The sequence below is a fragment of the Poecile atricapillus genome, chromosome 2 (genome assembly GCF_030490865.1).
Source record: "Poecile atricapillus isolate bPoeAtr1 chromosome 2, bPoeAtr1.hap1, whole genome shotgun sequence".
Taxonomy (NCBI): domain Eukaryota; kingdom Metazoa; phylum Chordata; class Aves; order Passeriformes; family Paridae; genus Poecile; species Poecile atricapillus.
The window spans coordinates 137,709,380-137,730,235 of NC_081250.1; the positions used below are offsets into that span (position 1 = coordinate 137,709,380).

The following is a 20,856-nucleotide window of genomic DNA, read 5'->3' on the forward strand; positions in this document are numbered from 1 at the left end:
CTTGAGTATAGCATAAAAATAAATCATGAAACTAAGGAATGACAGTGTTCTAACAGATCTTTAATCATCTTCATTCCATTATTGATTACAAGAAAAGTTTAATTTTATCAATGTCACTTTTTTCCCCCTTTAAAGCAATAATAATTGCTCTTGTTTCTTCCTATCTGTAACACAGTTACAGGAAAATTCTTGTAAGCTATCTGTAACAATGAAAATTATAAAGAGTACTAGGCAAAGTCATCTGAGCTCCAAACACATCTGAACATTTCAGACACACTACAACTCTATGAAGGCAACTCCATATTCACAAACTTAAGATGATTTCTCTGCTCTGTTTTACAAGCTGGAGACAAACCCCTAGCAGACTGAGGAAAATGTTGATTCCTTAGGACCACCCAGAGTTTAGAGTTTACTTTTATAAAAAGTCAAAAGTGAACACACATTCATATTTACTGTAGGCATTGTTTAAAGAATATATTACTTAGAATCAAAAAGCGACCTCTTTTTCACAGTCCATGGAAAAGTTCAAAGCAATTATTTTAAAGATTATGGACTTTTTCTGTCATCATTAGATACACCCATTAATTAACAGCTTGTTTTGTTGGCTGTGTTGTAGTCAATTTGTAGTAACTCATATAGACTGTGTTTTAGTTTTGTTAGCCAACACTGAGTGGATAACACACCAAAGTTTCAGCTACCATCGAACTATTCTTGCCCTGTGAGTGACTACAGACATCTACCCCAAGAAGTGCTGCATCATGTGGTGAACAGAAAAATGGAAAATCTTTGTGCTTTTTAAGAAAAAATATTATTATAAAAATTGTTGTGAAGTCGTACTGAATTGAGATAATTCCATCACTCAAGAAATTCAGCCTTAAAAATTCAATAAATTTTTTTTGTTTGTTATCTGAACATTAGTTTTCCATTTAAAAATTTCTAATTTCAAAATTTCACTTCTTAAGTCTTCAGTCAAAATTTTTGAAAAAAGACTATATTTATAGACTGAATAATAACATTAATTAATAAACAAGTATTTATCCATATTCTAAACAAAAAAAGGAAAGATATATTCTAATATTCTAGAAAATTATTTGGTTTAGAATTGATTATGATTGACTACTGTTTCAAAACCCAACACATTGGTCTTTGTTGTACACTGACAGGGATGCTTGGCCTTCCACCAAACTTCTGCTTTACCTGTCTTCCTTGCATTCTATTCTTGTGTTGACAAGCTGAACACAAATTCTATGAGCAGTGGTTACTTCCCAGTTGATGTTGTGTGTATGTGAAAGTGCACATTATATCAGAAGCATTGTCTCATTAAGCATTTTGACAAAAAACACCAAACATGAGCAACAGTAAAAATACATACATTTTGAGCCCAATATAAGTGGTCAACAGGAATTTCTACTCTTGTCTAGTTTGAATTTCATTATTATGACATATAAATTAAGCACAATATTGACAAAGGATACTTATCGAGGGAAAATTGCTAATTAAGCCATTCTAATTGAGACTATCTTTTTTTTTTAAAAAGTAAGGAGAAAACATGTTGACTATAAAGTAATTTATTCCTTGTGTTACAGCTCTTCTCTTTTCCCCCAACAAACAAACATAAACATTATTTTTCTAGATCATGAAAGATATATAGCAATTTTTTTACATTTATGCTGCTGTGGAAGTTTCTTTTTGCTGGTAATTTACCAGTTCATTTTATATTAACACTTCCTGAAATTTATTACTGAAATTTAACCTGTCTTCTTGACTGTGCATACACTCATTATTATTCTTATGGTTAAAAATTCATCAACCCCAACACAAAAAGAACTTTTATTCATCCATTTCTCTGAGTCAGCTTCTAAACCATCTCCTCTATAGGTACATATATAAATGTGGTTAATGCATAAGTTAAATTCATAATTTTCCTCATACTGAGGTAAGCATAGGAGTGGTTTGGACCTAAAAGTGTTGATACAGTGACTGACAACAAAAAGAGGAAACACATAATCCATCCATAGGTACTATGCAATCAACATCTGAATGATATTTACATTTTGCTAACATATAATTTAGTATGGAAAAATAAAATATGTTAGATGTACACTGATACAGATGTTTTCATATATAAACCTTTCCATATAGTATATACTCTTTAATAAATTTCAGCAATATATACTCTTAAATAAAAAATAATGCAGACACTTAACTATCCTACTTTTTAAAGATCTTATTGCTTGAACAGTTCTCAACAGCATTGAAAACCATATAATTTAGGAAAAATTCTGCTCTATTAAAATCCTTTAGCCATTTAAAGCAAAATTTCTAGTCAAAGCTACACAAATAGGCTACCTCTACAGTGAGTGAAGAGTGTTAGGTAGGAATCATCAGAAAGTGTTTATTCTCAATTATCTTAGCTATCATTTAAAAACCAGAATAACTGTTCTAAGGATATTCTGAGCATATGGTTCTTACATAGAAACCTATAAATAGACCTAGTTTTATGAAATAAATCTGGTCTAAGCACTCTAACTATAATTTTATAATACAGGTATCACTTGGAATCTTGCATTGACAAAAAATAAAAAAATTCAGTTACCTTACATCTGAACTGCTAAATGCTGATTTAAATTTATACCCAGTTTTCCAAACTTATTAATCCAAATAAGAAGAGTAAGCATTGTGCCTTCAATTTTAATTGCTTTCAAGTATGGACTAAGAAGTCCATTTATAGTTATAATATTAAATATAATAAAAAAGGTTGAAAAAAATGACTAAGGAGATGAGGAGAATATGATAGTACATTAAAAAGAGGTGTATTGCTATGCTTTTCCATGCTCAAAATCTGCAAGTCCATGGACAATGACTACACATACAAGCAAATGAAAGCAGCTGACCACGTACCCACACACCTTGGCAGAGGTGCACTCCATACTCGTCGTCCACCACCCAGACAAATAACCTCTGAAGCTCCTTCTAAACGATATCCAGAGGAACAGGAGAATGTCAGAATATCTCCAACACCAAAATTAAACCCTATTCTGTTACCGAATTGTGGGATCCCAGGATCTTCACAAGGTTCAAGGTTATACTCTGCAAACAAGAGCAAGTCAGGTTGTATGAGAACACGTTCTCTACCACTCATATATGTAATCTTGCAGTCTAGTAATTACTGTTTATTTCCACCTGAGTATCAACACAGGCATCAGATTTTAAAACAATTTTTTTGTGCAACTGTTAAATTGATAATTAGATTATGTTGAAAAGTGAAGCAAATTAAAACATTCACTATCTTTTGAAAATGTATGACACAACTTGTTTTATCATTCTTGTAAGAGCCATAAATAACTCCAGTAAATAAAACATATTTTAAAAATGGTACAACAAAACCTGAATAGCTGACACTTCAGCTTATCTGAAATTTCAGTAACTGAAATTAAACTAGTTCTGTTTCCTCCCCTCACTTGATAATGTGTCTTACAGTTTACTGCCATTTATTCATCATGTAGCACAAATATGTCCTTTGCCTCTATAGAGGCATAGAGGTTCACTTGATTTAAAATTATTTTGCTTAGGTAAAAAATGATACAATTTTTCAGTCTATATATTCATTAAAATAATTTCAATTCTTTTTTTCTTTATATAACATACAGAAAAAAAATCCCGAAATAGCAACTTTTTCAGAAGCCAGATAATACAGGTATTTACTTACCAGAGAAAGAAATATTAAATCCTTCATATGATATGGAAAAATCTGAAATAAACCGCAACTGAGCTCTGAAATTTCCATAGAGACCAGCATTGATCGGTGAAGGAAGCTCTGAGCCAGTCAGACGTGCCAATGGCTGTGTGAAACTGCCATTCTCTGTTATCAGTAAGTAGTCATGATGATCCTCCAAATGAAATGTGTAGAAGGTGAATTGCACACCTATTAGAAAAAGTAGAATTAGATTTACATATTGACCTATTAACATCCATGTAACTAAGCCAAGGTTAAAATTCATGCATTGCATTATGACTCATCATTTGGAAAATTAAGATAATCCATTTTTCCTAAAAATTAGTATCTGTCCTGGTTTTGGAATTAAAATGTATTTGCAGCAGGTTTTATTTTGACACCATCTTTAACTTTGCCTTTAGCTTCAATATTTGGACATCTGATTTATAGAATTTAAAGATACATGCTTCCATTTTTGTGTAAATTCCAGTGATGTGCTATGTATATTCAAAACTCCTAACAGTTAGTGGCAGAATAAAAAAAAATAAACCTTATTTCTTACTATCACCAGTATCCTTGAATAGAACCAGTGAAAGGAAGGATTATAAAATATGTGATATTAAATTTTAATGGTACATACAGTAGCAGCACCAATTCCCCCCCAAAAATGGGAAGTGTCTTAATAAGATGTGTCACATGTCCATAGTATAACGTTTTTGCCAATCATCATATATAAATCACACATCTAGAAAGGAAGATATCTCCTGGAACACAGTAGCAATAAAAACACTTAAAGATCAAGACAATTAAATCACTTCTTCATTTTTAACTAAGGGTTAGAGTGTGATCTTTTGGTAGAATGTACAGAAAAGCCAAGAAAAATAAAGAGAAGAATCCATTAGCTATCTTAAGTGATTATGGATACCTCTAGTGTAATACCATTTTCAGTTTTATCATGTAAATTATAAACCAATAATTCAGTCTCTACACATATATCTGATGATGTAATACTTAGGATGATCCATTCATATGATTGCAGATTAACATAGTAGATGAAGATTAATGTACTTTGGGTACTTCCATGGCCAACAGATTTTGAAAAGTAAACATAACTAAATCAAAAAAGAAAGAAATAGTTCCTACAGGCTCAACACTGCACCACTTGCCCTACTCCTGCCACCACCACCCCCAAATTTCCCAAACAGGGCAATAAAATCCAATCTAGATATACTCTTCTTGACTCAGCTGTCTAAATAAAAAAAATATTGTGTCCCTTCAGGTGTTGTAGGTTACCTTTTCTAGAACTCAAATGCATCTTTAGAAGCTCAGTACAATTGCCTGTTACTGGGGTTTGTTTTGGTTTTTTTGTTTGTTTTTTGTTTGATTTTGGTTTGGTTTATATTTTGTTGTGGGTTTTTTTTTTTTTTTCATAATATTCCTGAGGTTGTCTGAATAGCATTAAACATTTATGTGAATGCAACACAATCGCACCTAAGAAATCCAGCTTGTATGGGTATCTGGAATGCAAGGACACTAGGTTTACGAACCAGGTAAAGGACTTTTCAGTACAAGAAGCAAAGGCAGGAAATGAGAGAAGTAATGAATGGTGTACACACACATAAACTTTAATGAGCAGGATTAACTGGAGGTACTAACAAAGACCAAAATTCTTATGTTTCTGTCTGATGGTTAATTAGATGTATTACTGTAATCTTAAAGCAGTTAAATCTTAGTAATTGACGATAATGGGGGAAAGAATTTTATCATGGGCCTCATGAAAATTATAAATTTACCATAGAGTACTTGAGGGAATTTATAAAATGTGAGTGAAATATAAGATATGAGTGAAAAAAGGGTGGGAAAAGAGAGATGGCTAAGGCTCTCTAATCCCTGCACCTAACAAGTGCAACCTGTCCTCTATTATTTTAAAACTCTACTCCGGACTAGCGTTCAAATGTGTCTTCTGTCCAAAGAATGAGCACATGGATGACCACTAGTGAACATTTGTATGGACGGTCTGGGGAGCAGCATGACATCATGGGACAACTGGAAAAAGGGCCATTGGTCACAAACCAGGCAGAACCTAGTTTGAGTAGAATCTGGAGTCCAGCTCCTGGGTCAGAATATGGAAGGTTGGGGGAGCACATGCATGTGCATGTGTGAGTGTCACTTCTAACAGACTCCTTTTCCCCTCACTCTGGATGGAGAAATAGTATTTGGTTTCCTGTGGTGTTCATGTCTGTTCCATTGCTGCTGGTGTTTCTATGTGGGTCAATAAGACACTTGCCTCTGTCCCTGTTAATCTGTGTGACCAGCAGCATCTTTGGAACACATGCTTAGTCTTGCCATCAGCTGGACATACAGATGAGAGCAATCAGAGATCTTGGATCTTGGAGAGCTCTATCTTTTACTTCCCTTTAAAGAGACTGGAGAACCATTCAGCTTTTTCAAGCAGATACCTCCTTCCCTTCTTAAAACTCCACACAAATCACATACTCCCTCTGGATCCAGAAAAACACATTACTTAGTAACACTGATATAGAAATTACTGGATGAGATTTGATTTTATTTTATGCTAATGGTAAAAAAATAAATAATCCAAAAGATTTATTCTGGCTTATAAAAATTCTTAATTTACTAATTACATAAGCAAAGCCATTCATCTATTTTGATCATCCTTTTTATTCTCCTAGCTTGTGTGAAAATAAATTGGCAAAAAATCACACAAAGAATCCTGGAATTGAGATTGGGCTGCATATCTTTTGAATTAATGTATATAAATTTAGTTTGGAATTAATAAATCCTTAAATGTCTGGGGTTTTTTTTAACTTTGTTCATGTTATATATGTAGTGTTGATTTCACATGAAAAGAGCTCTTTAAAAAACCCATGTGATACATATACAAAAGAAGATCAAAATTCAGCTCATATTTGTTGCATTTACTGCACTCCAAATTAATTTCGGCCTTTTTAATGCATGCATATGTACTGAAACAACAAAATCAGAAATGCCAAAGAAAATTTTATGGTAGTAACCCAAAATAATGAAATTCCTGTGAATCACAGTTGAGCTTCACTGAGTATTGTTCAAACATTGGAGTCAAGGTTTAACTCAAGGGAATGTTTCAATCAATTTTCCAGATTGCCATGACATTTCTTAGCAAAACCCCAAGGTATATTACAGCAGTAGCTGTACAATTTGGTTTTCTTCAGAAAATATTCTAATCACATTAATATATGCTGTGCAACAGATTGTGTCTTCTCTGGGGAAGAATTTTAAAAGATATGTTCAGGTAGATTCCTTCTCATTCTGCCTCACATGCACCTTTCTTTATAAGGAGAGTATTTAAAAATCTGAAATGAAGATAGGAAGACATAACACTGTAAAATGTTGATTCTCTGTATTACAATCCAGACTATTAGGGGATGGATTAATTAACTGATCTCAGATCTTTTAAAACATACCACTGTTGTATCAGTCCATAAATTTCATTTCACCATGTATTTAAATTGCATTCTAATCACAGATGAAATGCAATAATTATTGTTAATAGGTGTTTCCTTTTCTCTTCATAATAGTAATTAACAGATGGACTAACTATATTTAAAATAAATGTTCAATTCTCTAGTTAATATTTTTTTTAAAAATGAAAGAAAGTTATAGCAAGTTGTAAAGGACACTCAAGGATCATAATGCTGGTCCACAAGAATACAAATGGAAAATTAATTCTAAAACATTAGATACACTAGAAGAGTAAAATTAAAAACATATATTTATATTACAATATTGTTATTTAAAACAGTATATACAAACACAAGAACTGTTTTTCCTAGCAATTCAACGTATAACATATATCATATGACACAAAATATACATCATAACTAAATCTCTGCATTTAATTACCTGTTATTATGTAATAGCAGTATGAAGTTTTAGCATAAACGTGTATATGAAAGTACTGCTCAGAATTCTAGAGCTACAAGTTGTAGCTTTACTTTTTCTTGGCATTCTGACATGAAACTACTAAACTTTGTAGAAAAAAACCCAAAATAGTCTAAAGTAAAAATCATCTCACTAATTAGCGGCCAGTAGAAGATACTCCTTGAGTTTCTGATGTTTAAATTATACTAGCCATGAAATAGAGCAGAAAATGAGATATCCAGAACAAAGTTTATTTTTCCCTCTCATTAAAATAACCCATTTAAGTGTATGGGATTAATTTTTCTAAATGATAACTACATAAACCTTAGTCACTCAGTCTCCCCACAGACAATTCCTCTAGGGACTGTATTAACCCGCTGGACACTACATGATAGAGATAAACAGGTGCCTTCAGAGGATAGTTCATTCTATCTGCTTTAGATATCCTTTCAGGGTGAAATGACTCATATCCTGAAGATACATGCATTTTTCCATTAAATACAGAAGTGTCCTAATTGACTAGCTCACTGTGACATAGAACTTAACTGTCAGAAATTTAAATTAAGTAAGCCTGTGACTTATTATCATAAAAGGACAGCTGTCTTCCTCATGCAGTACAACAGGAAGAGCTTAAAGAATTAATAGCCTTTTGCCAACAAGTACAAAATATGAGGATTTCACACACTATTTCCTACGCAGAGCAAATACCCACTCTACAATTTTTTCCAGCAGCTCTTTAAGCAGCATGAATCAAAATGTCAAGTTGTGAATCAAGTCAAATCGTGACATTGCGTTCATACTTAATGTTTTTACTTAATAACATTTCCATACAATAATATAAAACTTACAGAATCATAGGTCATTTAGATTGGAAAAGACCTCTAAAACCACTAATCCAGCACTGCCAAGTCCACCACTAAACCATGTCCTTAAGTGCCACATCAACATGTTTTTTAAATAGCTCCACGGATGATACTTCCCTGGGCAGAATGTTTCAATGACTGATAGCTCCTTCCATGAAGAAATTTTCTCCTAATGTCCAGTATTTGGACATGCCCCAGCACCTCAATGTCTTTCTTGTACTGAAGGGCCCAGAACTGGACACAGGATCACCAGTGCTGAGTACAGAGACACAATCGCTGCCCTGCTCCTGCTGGCCACAGCAGCTCTGATACAGGCCAGGATGCCATTAGCCTTTTTGGCCACCTGGGCTCCCTACTGGATCATGTTCAACAGCTGTCAACCAGCACCCTCAGGTCTTTTTCCACTGAGCAGCTTTCCAGCTACTATGCCCCAAGACTTTAACATTGCATGACATTGAATCAAACAAGACTGTGAATCTATAAATATGTGTGCATACATGTATGAGTGTGTATGTGTTTATAAATATCCATATTTGTACTATTATCTACCCCTGTATATTTTATTTCTGCAAATTTCTTTTCTCAATGTCCTTACATAAAACATTATAAATAATTGTTTTAAATACAATAAATTGAAAATATCACCTTTTATTTGCCCCAATTTTTAAGTACTTCTCTAGCTGGGGTTTTAAGAAAAAAGATAAATCAGAAAAAACTACTTCATTTTCTAAAAATTAAGAAAAAACAAACAAACAAACAAAAAAAACAGGAACCAACCAAAACTTCCCAAGTACATTTCTTCATAATCCCATTTTTAATTTAAGAGAAATGAAAGTGTTAATAAAACGTCTTTCAAGAATCCTGAAAAATGTGGCCTAATCTGACCTTGTATTTACTCTAGAATTTGCATGTATTACATGAAATCCATGTAGAATTCTGTCATGTATTACTCCAAGAAGATAAACTCTTATCCATTTCCAGTACTTGCCTTCAATTCTCAGATTATAAAGCTTGTGCTGTTATCCAATGACTTCTCACACAGAGTGCAAGATAAATGACTACAGGTCTAACAGTTTCTTTACACTTTCTATTAGTCTTTCTTGCTTATCAAGAACAAAAGATACACAGTCCCTTATATTCCCACAACCCTAAAAGCCATGTATCATACCTAGAGGTAACAAAGGCAAATGTAGTATGAGATGTGCCACCAGTAAATTCAGGAGGCTTTTTCACTGTGGATATTTAGAATCAAATTACATTGACACGAAGGCATCACTTGGTAATAAGAGAGACTATGGAACAGCTGGAGCAATAATTTTGAGAGATACACTTTGCCACTTTAATGCTTTAAGGAGTTTTAAATGGGACAACTAGTCAGAGTGATTTGACACCTAGATGAGAAACTATCACACTATTTGTACAAAACTGAATAAGGGGATCACACATCAGCACAATTCTCTGTATCTTAAGTCTTATTTTTATGTTATCAATAACTCTTAGAAGAATACATCATCAGCATACTTTGTCACATTTTTCATGCCCTCAGAGAGAACATTGATGAAATTCAGAATTGAACTTGTCTTCCTTCTTCTCCCGTTCATTCCTCTTTCTGTATTCTTTCCAGTGTTAGAATATAATTCTTCTTTTTGTGTTCTTACCAGCTTACTCTCTTGTATTTAATTTCTCTTAAGACATTTATCTCTGTCTCCTTCCCTTAACATTAAATCTTATACCTCTCTAGCTCCTTCCACCCATAGCACAAGAGTACTATACAGTCACTCCCATATTTAATACAGAGTACCAACAAAAACCTATAAGTAGGTTTAGATCCATCTCATCTAGTACCAAAAACCTTTCATTTGAAAGCAACTAGAACACATTATTTCCAGGAAACTTTGCTACCTGGAAATATCAGCTTCCATTTGTATCCTAAGCATTACTTAACCTCTCAGAGAACAGTTAAAATCAGTATGACATCTTTTTCCTTAAGACTACCTCCAAGAAATAACCACCTCTTCCTTAAAAGCCGTCTGTCCTTCAGCTTCTGTGATCAGTCATATAATTCTTTCTCACTGACTTTTCATTCTGTGGGAAGTATAAGGGTCTAGTGCACTTCTGGAATTCTAGGAGATACTACAAGAAAATTAAACAACCCCAAAAATCAGCAATGCAAATCCAAGTGCTTTGGTGTTAACCTAGGTCTGCTTCTAGAACAGAGAATACTGGACTTATATATTAAAAAGAAAAAAAAAAAAAAAAGGTGGAAAAAAAGAAAAGGATTTATTTACCTTTTCCATGGGTAACATCCACAGTCCATGTGCAATTCAGTGAATTTGGATATAAGTCAGGATAACCTGGGGATAAAATTGTTCCACTAGGTCCTCTAACATCTCCACCACATAAAGCTAGAAACAAAGAAAATAATAACAATAACAATAATATAAAGAATAGAAAATGTACAGATAAGAGAAAATATAAGAAAACAAACCTAAAAATTCTGCCTCTAAAATTACTTAAAAGTAGTTACGTAAACGATTTAGCAATTTCAGATATGACTACAGCCTATTTTTATACAATAGAAAAAGAAATGCAATCTATGATTAATTAATTTGTGTTCAATATGCATAAGAAAATCAAAATCAAGTTTCATTAGCTGTTTTTTTCAGGTTTTCTGGAGACTCTGTGAAAGTCATTAAGTTCAGCAGAGACTTGAAGGCAGGTGATACAGAGCCAAACAATATCACTTAAGCAGAAGCTAAGGTTGGAGAATTAAAATTGTGGATCTTGGCAATTGAAGAATTATTTACTTAAAATATTTGTGCAGGGAAGTTTGACATGGTTTTGTGAATAGAATTAGAGTTATTGGTTATGTGTTTATGATGTTGGTGCTAATGACAGGTTCCAGTATAAAAATAAGCATTTCTATAGGTTCATTAGAAACTTTATAAAAGTAATCAGTAATTGAGCAATACAAAAACTAAATTACATCTGAAATTAATGCAAAATACAAAAATTTAGTCATTTCAACACTGGCAAAAATGTACAGCTCAATGATTTTCTCTTTCAGGGTTTTTGAAATACAACATCAATCAAATAATCTTTAGTAAGGAAAAGTCTTGCATTTTAGAATTATCATATATCAATAACAGTTATTAAAATTCAGTACCAAGTTATTACATCATAGTTCTCTGAATATAGATTATCTCAGAAAAGCATACATTATAAAACAAATGAATAGTTCTATTGCTTTTCCCTCAAGGTTAAAAGCATCTATTCCTTTCACTTTCCTTAGGCTAAATATATGCATTACCAAAATTATTTTGCGAAAATATTTTAGAATAAAAACAGTGAACTACTGTCACAAGTTTCAGGTCAAATAATTTAGACTGTCCTAGTAAAGTTGATTGCAGCTCTCCATAAGAGCAGTCCTTCCAAAGTAACTGACACAAATTCTCTTTTTATCTTTAGGAGATGTTAAAGGTCTTCTAAGGCACTTTTGGAGAGATGTAAATGACAGCTACTTGTCTGTAAGTCCAGCTGATACAAATATCAAACCCTCTTCTTGTTCTATAAGCACCTATTCCTTGCTCATGTCAGTGCTTCCCACCCTGCTGCCACAGCAATGAGGGTGAGGGAAGGAACCCGTCAAAGGTTGGAGGAGCAATGCCTCATTCTAGGAGATGCGGCCCCACCTGCACTGGCTGGTTTAACCCACTCCTACCCCCCCTGTAACATCAGTAGCAACTCCTAACGCAGTGCTCAACAGTAAGACTCGTAAAGGGGGGAGAAGTTTGGCCTTTCAAACCATACTGTGTAGATGTGCTCAAAGATCTACACACTTCAGGAGAAAGGCGCTGTGAGTAATTTGTTGCATCATGCTGTTTCTTCTGCTATGTCTTGATATTTATGCTGCTTATGGAAATTTCTGCTATACATTGATGAAGTAAATGGTGGAAGTTATACCCATTATGCCTTTGCTATTAATGTTATGTATTTGAGAATGAATATAAGGACATGTCATAATTTTCTGTTTGTAGATGTAAATTCATAAGTGATTTGAGGACACAGCAGATAGGGAATCAAGAGAATATCCAGAATGTACCTTCATTCTCACCCTGTACCTAAGCAGACACTTGTGTCAAGGAAATATATGCATTTTCCAGACATTTCAGTAGCACTGTGGAATGTCTTCATAAAGATCAATTATTTTTCATAATGAGGTTGTGGCATTGCATACCATCACTGCGTTCAGGGCACTAAGTATACATTTAAAAACTTTTTCTGAATTAGAGATGGAATTTCATCCTAGGATGAAGACTGCCCTATCTTGCCTAGCTAAAATTTGTTTTATCATTCTAACTACATTTCTGTTTTAAACATGCCTACTTGTCTGGATAACCTCATGATTGCTTTGTATGTGCTGTTTCTCCTGCCAACTTTCTAGCCTTTGTTGGCCTAGTTGTAAAATGGAAATTTGCAAATCCAGTACCACAGGCTGAAATAAGACATTCTAGGACCACATTTGCCCAATCTCTTCATTGTTGCCACAGGCAAATAACCTCCTTCCATATTAATTTTCCTCCTCTCTTTGCTGATGAAGAGACAGTAAAGGCAAATACTGCCACCTTATCATCTGATCCTGCTATATTTAGACATTAGCAAAATACAGCCAGGGCTGTGACAGCATGCTGTTGGAGCTCCTGATGGTAACTATCTACTTTGTCCATTAAATAAAAAAATACAGTCAGTTTTTATAATCATTGGATATAGACCAAACAAATTATATATTTTACATGGAGTGTTTGGAAAACCTATCAGGAATGCAAATAGTGACAAAACATCTATGGCATGCCATCAGGCCTTCAGTGTAACTCTGTGAAGGCTAGCAGATGGCAGAAAAAGGCATCAAGGGAGCAGCCTTTTGGAAAATAAAGCCAATCTGACAAATCTGAAATAGTAGATGTGCAACTGGCCCTGATAAGATGGCTAACAGCCCAAGCATGTAATATCAGTACTAGTATCTGACTGTTTTTCAGAGTGCAAAGGAAAACGGGAGCACATAAAAATAAGAACAGCAAAGGATAAACATACATATTACCAAATTCTGCCTTTATTTCACTTTATTTGATTATACAGAGATGGAAGCTAGGAAAGAGTAAAAGCAGAATGAGTACTTAAGGAAATAACTAAAGCACTACTTTTGATTTCAATGTGGAAAATGGAACACTATTTTAACACACCAATTGAAAAAATATTTTTTTTAACGCAATCAGAGTAGTTGAATCGAGACATGCCTGCATTATGGTTTTCCAAATAGTGAGAATTAAAATAAAAAGAAAATTTAAATAAAACCAAAAAAACAAAATACAAAACAGCAACAAGAGTAGAACAACAAAAACTAATGAGAATAAAATATAAAAGTGACTGTATACAATACAGATAGGCACCTGGAAGTATACACTGTGGTGATCAGAAATGATGTAACAATTTAAATAGCAAGTTTTGGAATGAAGATTCTAATTTAATAATGGAGTTTGTTTCAGATGTTCAGCTGAAATAAATTCTTAGAATATTGGGTTGATTATTTAAGCTTTCTTTTGTTGCAACTGCATTCATTTTGTTCAGTAACATGATCAATCACAAAAAACGTGACAGCAAGCAAGCCTAACAGAAAATGGTCCATTATGTATTTTGAAAATAATTTTTGGCCCAAACAATTTCAGAACTTTTAGTCAGACTACGTGTTTCTCAGTGGGAGATATGCAGGCCATGCTTCATCCATAAAATACATGAATAATTGTAATAAAAATATTTGACTTCTGTCATTCATAGCAAAGTTCCACTTCAGACCATATTTCATGCTACTATAAAACTGTTATAGGAAATCAATCTTGCAATACTAGAAGTAGCCTTATAATTTCCAGCCTAAATTTATTCATAGTCTATTTTTACCCATTTGATCTTCTCCTAAACTGTCATTATATTCTGTTTCCTCTTGGGGTCTCACATGGGAAGAATCTATCTCACTGTAAGCATCTATGATTTTGGATCAGTAATGAGACATGGTTTTTTAATCTACTTCAATAAGATATGTTTTTCATCTCCACAACCTCTGCATTAACAACTGCAAGTCATTAGCTGTCTTGTCACAGCAGCCATGCTACAGAAACATATTTCTAGCACACTTCACATTAGATTATGACATGTTTGTTCATGTTTGTTTGTTTGCTTGTTTCCATTTTATTCTCACATGCCCTCTGTTCTGGTTTTAACATGTTTATATTTCACTGTAGAAATCAGTTTGTATATTCTCTTCCTGCACAGCGTCATCTTGTATAGACAGCTTAACATTTATTCACAGAAAACCCTCTTAAATTTTGCTTTTTATACCATGCAGGAAAACTCAACGACCATGAATTATATTTGCTGTTATCTGAGGTCTACAAATACGATTTACTATCTATTTAAAACTAGTTTGTTTTGATGTGACACAAGTCTGTCTCAGAGTTATGAAGAGTATAGTGAGATGGAATGTCAAGAAATCTGGATATGAGAGGAAGGGGGTCCCTGTCAGAGACAGAAATATTATATTTTATGACTTAAACATTTTTATGGAGGAATTTTAAAACTATTACAAAAGCTGCAGAGAAGATCACCACACCCTGAATGGGGCTCTGAGAGGGCCCCTAATGCAGATAACACCTCAACATAGATAACATTTCAACATAGAGTGTTCACTAGTTATTCACTTTAAAAAAAACCCAAGTAGTTGGATTGGAGATGGTGATATCTGTGGAATTAGCATTTTTCACATCTTCAAATGGTATCATCTATGATCTTTTTATGTAAAGATATTTCAAGAGACTAGCCATAGATCACCAATCACAACTCAGACACTAACATAAAATGATGTGTCTCAATTTTCTCAGGAAAGATAAAATATTCTTAAGAAAAAGAAAAGCTTTAGGAAAAAATCTCCAACTTTTTTCCGTAAGTCCAGTTTGTTGTAAGTACACATAATTGAAAACTACTTAGTTTTCAGGGGTAATGGGAGGAGAAATCACACAATTATAATTGATTGGTAAAAACAATTAGCTTTAGATTTCAAGCATAATCAAAGACTAATAACATATGCTATTTTAGAAAGAACTGCTGAGGAAAAAAAAAGAAAAATCTATTTCTATGGAAACATGTTTGTGTATATATAAGTCTAAATACAAATATATATGTGCACAAACACACAGAGGCCACATTACATTTATTTGTTTAATTGACTCTAACTTCCAACTAAAAATGCAATTCTGAGATGATTTTCATTTATTGTGCAATTGGGTAATAAAAGCGGCATATAAAATAGATTTTAAAATTATTGAAACAGTGAATTAGAGTTTGAATCTTATGTACTGTGCTTCATAGACCAAGAAACTTCAGCATTTGTCTTCCCTAATTATAGAAAACGTAATGTATCTTAAAATGGGATGTAGTTCAGTAGGGGTAAATAAATAAGGATATGGATATCAAATTAACATACTCAGCTTCAAGTAAGAAACCTAGGATTTGAGTTATATTACACAAGAGATTAATTTAATATAAACTAGTGTATCCTAGATTACTCACAATATAAACTTGCATTTTGACCTTCTCATTTAAATCTAAAATAGACTAGACATGCTCTCCATTTCCAATTCTGGCCCCTTCTACACTGAGTATTTGAAGCAGGTTTTTTAACAGCTGTGTTTTAATGGAAATATTATTTTTATTTTAGAGATGTCAACAGAAAGAACATAACACTTTTGTATTATTCCCTGAATACCTTCCTCATGTACTGCATATATGCAGTCAATGTCATATTTGCTAATTCATTTGGACATCTAGTGGTTTCCAATATAAACATTAAAGGGTTTTTATCTTGCTTGAATTATTTTCAGTCTATTTATTAATTTTCTTAAGTAAATGAAGATCAGGGGAAATGGCAATATTTATTTTTAATTCAAATAATGAATAAGAATTATCTATTAGCATTCAACTTCATGTTATGATGAAGGGAATAAAGAGCACTTTACACTCTTAAGTAGATATCTAACTTTTACATTCATTTTCCTGTAATTTTTGATGCGATTACTACAGTAATTCATATACTGGGTAGAAAAGAGTTCCTCACATATATTCAAAGCTTAAAAGCAAAATTCTCTTATAGTATTCATATAGGAAGGACATTATAAGATATAATTTGGTCTTTTTAGTTAAGCACTGGGTGGTGATTACTGTTAAATTCAGGCTTTCTAGATACATAGGTAAAAAGTGAATCATATGCAGTTAGTAGATGGGAATGGGACAGACGCAATACAAGCAGTGTTTTCTCAGGAAGTTCATAACCCTCTATTTTACTCTTTTTATGCGATGTTTATCTGTGCAATGTCAAACACATCATGAAAAATTTAGTTTACAGTCCTTCAGAGAATAGAATTTCAGTCAACACCATGTTCTACTGAGGAGGAACTTGCTTTAAGAAGTCTAAAATTTTTCCTTTTGTAGTCACTTCTCCAAACCACACCCATTCATGAGTTGCCCTGACCTAGCTGCACAATTACCATGGTCTGTCTCCACATCACCATGATGTAATTATAAAAAAGGAGATGCAATTATCAAAAAGAACAATCAAAAGAGAACTCGTCTACTCAGAAACCATCAGATTAACATTCTGAATGCACAGTAATAGTGACTGATGTGTTTATTAGTGGTATGATTAATACAAATCCATACTTATAGTTTATGCAAGCTACAGCCCATTTAGCAAATGCCTTTGCCTGGGGTACAAGGACTCTAGATTGTTTTAAAAACATTCCACCAGAGAAGAACTTCACCAATGAAATTAAAATTGCGTCAACCATAAACTCATTAAATTTAGTAGAATAAACGTACTCAATCCTACCTTTACAACATATTTATTGAATGGACCTTTGCCAGTTAGCAATGAGGTCTGGAGAAAAAGAAACCTCATATACCTAATGAATTGCATGCTAGTTCAGCATCTTCAGGAAGAAATTGATCACAATATATAAGTTTATTTCACAACAGAGCACAGTATTCATAGGGAGTGTGCTTATACTGTTTGTTTTACACGTTAACCATCTAGTGCCTATCACCATTAGAAAACACATCTTAGTTTTGTCATCTATTCAACAAAATAGTTGTCCCCTTGTCCCCCAATATAGCCCCTTTGGCTACAAACTGTGGGAGCCCTGCAATTCTTCACTGCAAGAACCTGAGATGAAGAATATTTTAGAAAATGGGCTTGCAGAACTACAGAGGGCCATTTTCAGCAAAGTGAGTATAAACATCCCTTTCTACCATCACAGATTTTGAGTATTATCATACACTTATACCTTCAACCTCCTGAAATATAAAAAACCAAAGCATTTTCTAACTAAACAATCTGAAGTCCAAGGAGGGCCTACCATTTTCTAAAGAAAGTAATACAGTGGGAATGAATAGTCTTCCATACGGCAAATCACACATTATTTAGTGAGCTTCTTCATCAGTCTTCATTCAAAATTTCTTTCAGAATTAGTGTCCTGACTAAGAACTGTATTAGAAAAATACAGTATCATGTACATTCCATAGCTCATAAAAGTTCAGGAGACTTTCTGTGGTTAAATACTACCCTAGAATTAAATGGTTATATTATTCCTGAAAACATTTTTAACATCAAAACCATGTACCATGCTCCAAGGAGAGAAACTTTTAAGAAGTAAACATCTCAAATAATGTTATTGAATAAACATTTCAATCTATTTTCTTAATACAACATATAATTGATATGACCCCAACTGGGAAAGCATTAAAATGAACAATTCAGAATACAAGAGATCACTGAAAATGTTAGATAATTTTTCATATTTAATGATATGGTGGAGACCTGTTACTCTATCCCACTTCTGTCTTGTTTAATAATGACCACATATAATGTGGTCCTAATAAATTTCCACAGTGATTGAAGGGTGTCAAGCTCTGTTAACAAACTAGAAACAGAGTGATCCTCATGAAACAGGAATAAATGAAGTTTTTGAGTCAGGTGCAAATAAACTTAATTCAATGTGTTGAATGTCAGTAATCTGTGTCCATAGATGGATATCCAAACACAAATATTTTTAAGCTGTAATAAGTGTTTTACAACCAGATATACACAAACTTTACAATCAGTTAGCTCACAGTTACATAAATTCAGATAAACATACCTTCAGTAATTTGCAGGATTAAATAACTATATATCATTCTCATATTTTATGATCATATGTCTCATCACAGAGATATATGACATTTATTTCCCTTAACTATTCTTTATCTTTTCTAAAAGTATAGGTTTTAAAGGCTCTGGCATTTAACTAATTTTGACTAATAATCGTTTGGCAAACCTTGTATATTTTAAGGTACACTGTATTAAATCTGTTCATCCTTACCATCACAAGTTGGGAGTGGGTGACTCCACCAGTGATTTTTTTCACATAGTAAAGGCTCCTCATGACTCAGCCTATAACCTGGATCACAGCTAAATGAGACAGTGGAACCTATAGAGAAGTCATGTCCATAACGACGTCCATGCACTGGTATGCCAGGATCCAAGCAAGAGTAAGTATTAACAGTTACACCTAAATTAAAAAAAAAAAAAAAAAAGTTTTTTTTAAAACTAATTTAAATAGTTGGTTGTGATGGTTGTGAGGTGAAAGCTTCATTATCACACATTTACAGTGAATTATCTTTCCACTATTCTTCTCCATGATACCATTAAAAGATACTATGGATTACAGTTTGAACCCTGCCACTGTTGTAGAGAAAAATAAGAAAAATATCCAATAATTTACAGGATATTTAGTTTGATCCTGTCTCAGTAAGATCAGATGATGTACCTGATGCTGACATTAAAAATCTTTGATGATAACTCAAAATTCTGATTTTCATCTTTATTTTTTCCTTATCAAAATTTGATAGCATAGCGGAATTTATTCACGTTTCTTTTGATATTTATAATTTAAATAGTTACATAGATCAATTATTTCACATAAATTTTTTACATAAATCACACTCATACCTTGTGTTATTTGATATGAGACATTGAGAAGATAAAGATTAGCAGAAAAGAGTAAAGAGAGGTTGACTTGATAAAGGGAATTTCAATGTGTGCCAAAAAATTAAACCTTTTAGATTATTTCTCAGTGAGATGTTCATACACAAAGCTGATATAAAGAAGTTCATTATAATATAATAATGAAAAAACTCCAACCTTCTACAAAGTTAGTAAACTGTTAGAAGTGCAAGATTTTTTTATGGGTGTTATTCCTTTTATTCCTACACAGAAAGAAAGTCATAAAAAAAATTCTTCCTTACAAAGTAATTCATTGTGGAGAGACACAATGAAATTCACTGTGGAGAGATACAATTAGCATAAAAGTTAAGAACATATAAAAGATCTTTGCTTTCAATACAATATTTGAAGGGAGAAGAAATGATGAATAGGAGACCACTGATCCTTATTATTTGTATTCCCAAAAAGGAAAACAGAATTGGATTGTATTGGATAACACAAGATCACAAACCAATAAGAATCAAAAATAAAATGAATACAAGACTTCTGTGTATAAATACGGGCTATTAAACAGAAAAGAAAATATGGAAAATTGTTTATTTTGTGTACTAGTGGTAAGAATACGTATTTTGCATGCTAACTGATAGTATAAATTTAGCTTTTATTCTCCACCAGTGTGAGAACTGTGGGGTGTGGGTTAGTTTCACAAAAAATAGGATTTTATAACAAAATTCATGAATTTATTTATAGGGATATTTCAAGTTTCCTTTCCAGCTTTATTAATTGAAACTGTTTATTATTTTTATCAGTTTCAGATTTCCTCTTTTTGCTGTTCACTTCCCAAAGTACAATTTCTACCATTTAACATTATTCAGTCTTTCTATGAATTCAGTGTCTTGGTTGGCAATCAGTCTAGTTTTCCGGATGTGTCCAGACAGCCTTCCTTCAAACTTCAGAATGGATGAAAACTTAAAAAAATCATCACTTGTTAATAATGCAGAAAGTGATACAAATAGAAGTTTGTGGGTGAATGATAAATAATTTTGGCATATTGGTATTTTTTTTCAATAAGGAAAATAACAAAATACACAAAAATCCCAAATTTAACATTCAGTTCAAATTAATCCAAATTGTATCTGGCAAAATCACCCCCATGCATATTAGTTTTAGCATCCTTATAGTGGCCAGGAACAGTGAAAATTGCAAAATATAATCATAAAAATTAAGAACATCATGGAAAATTTTTGGTGGCAATTCCAACAAGTAGAAGTCCA

The 20,856-nt window shown here is 32.9% G+C and overlaps 1 protein-coding gene across 3 annotated transcripts in view; it reads right to left on the reverse strand.

Moving 5' to 3' along the window:
* CSMD3 (CUB and Sushi multiple domains 3) overlaps positions 1–20,856 on the reverse strand; it is a 573,013-nt gene that overhangs the window by 211,478 nt on the left and 340,679 nt on the right. For all 3 annotated transcript variants that reach the window (XM_058831785.1, XM_058831783.1, XM_058831782.1), the window contains 4 exons: positions 18,960–19,148; positions 10,788–10,904; positions 3,710–3,925; positions 2,902–3,090 (listed from right to left, as the gene is read on the reverse strand). In XM_058831785.1, the coding sequence (XP_058687768.1) occupies positions 2,902–3,090; positions 3,710–3,925; positions 10,788–10,904; positions 18,960–19,148 (711 nt within the window). The remainder of the gene's footprint in view (positions 1–2,901; positions 3,091–3,709; positions 3,926–10,787; positions 10,905–18,959; positions 19,149–20,856) is intronic.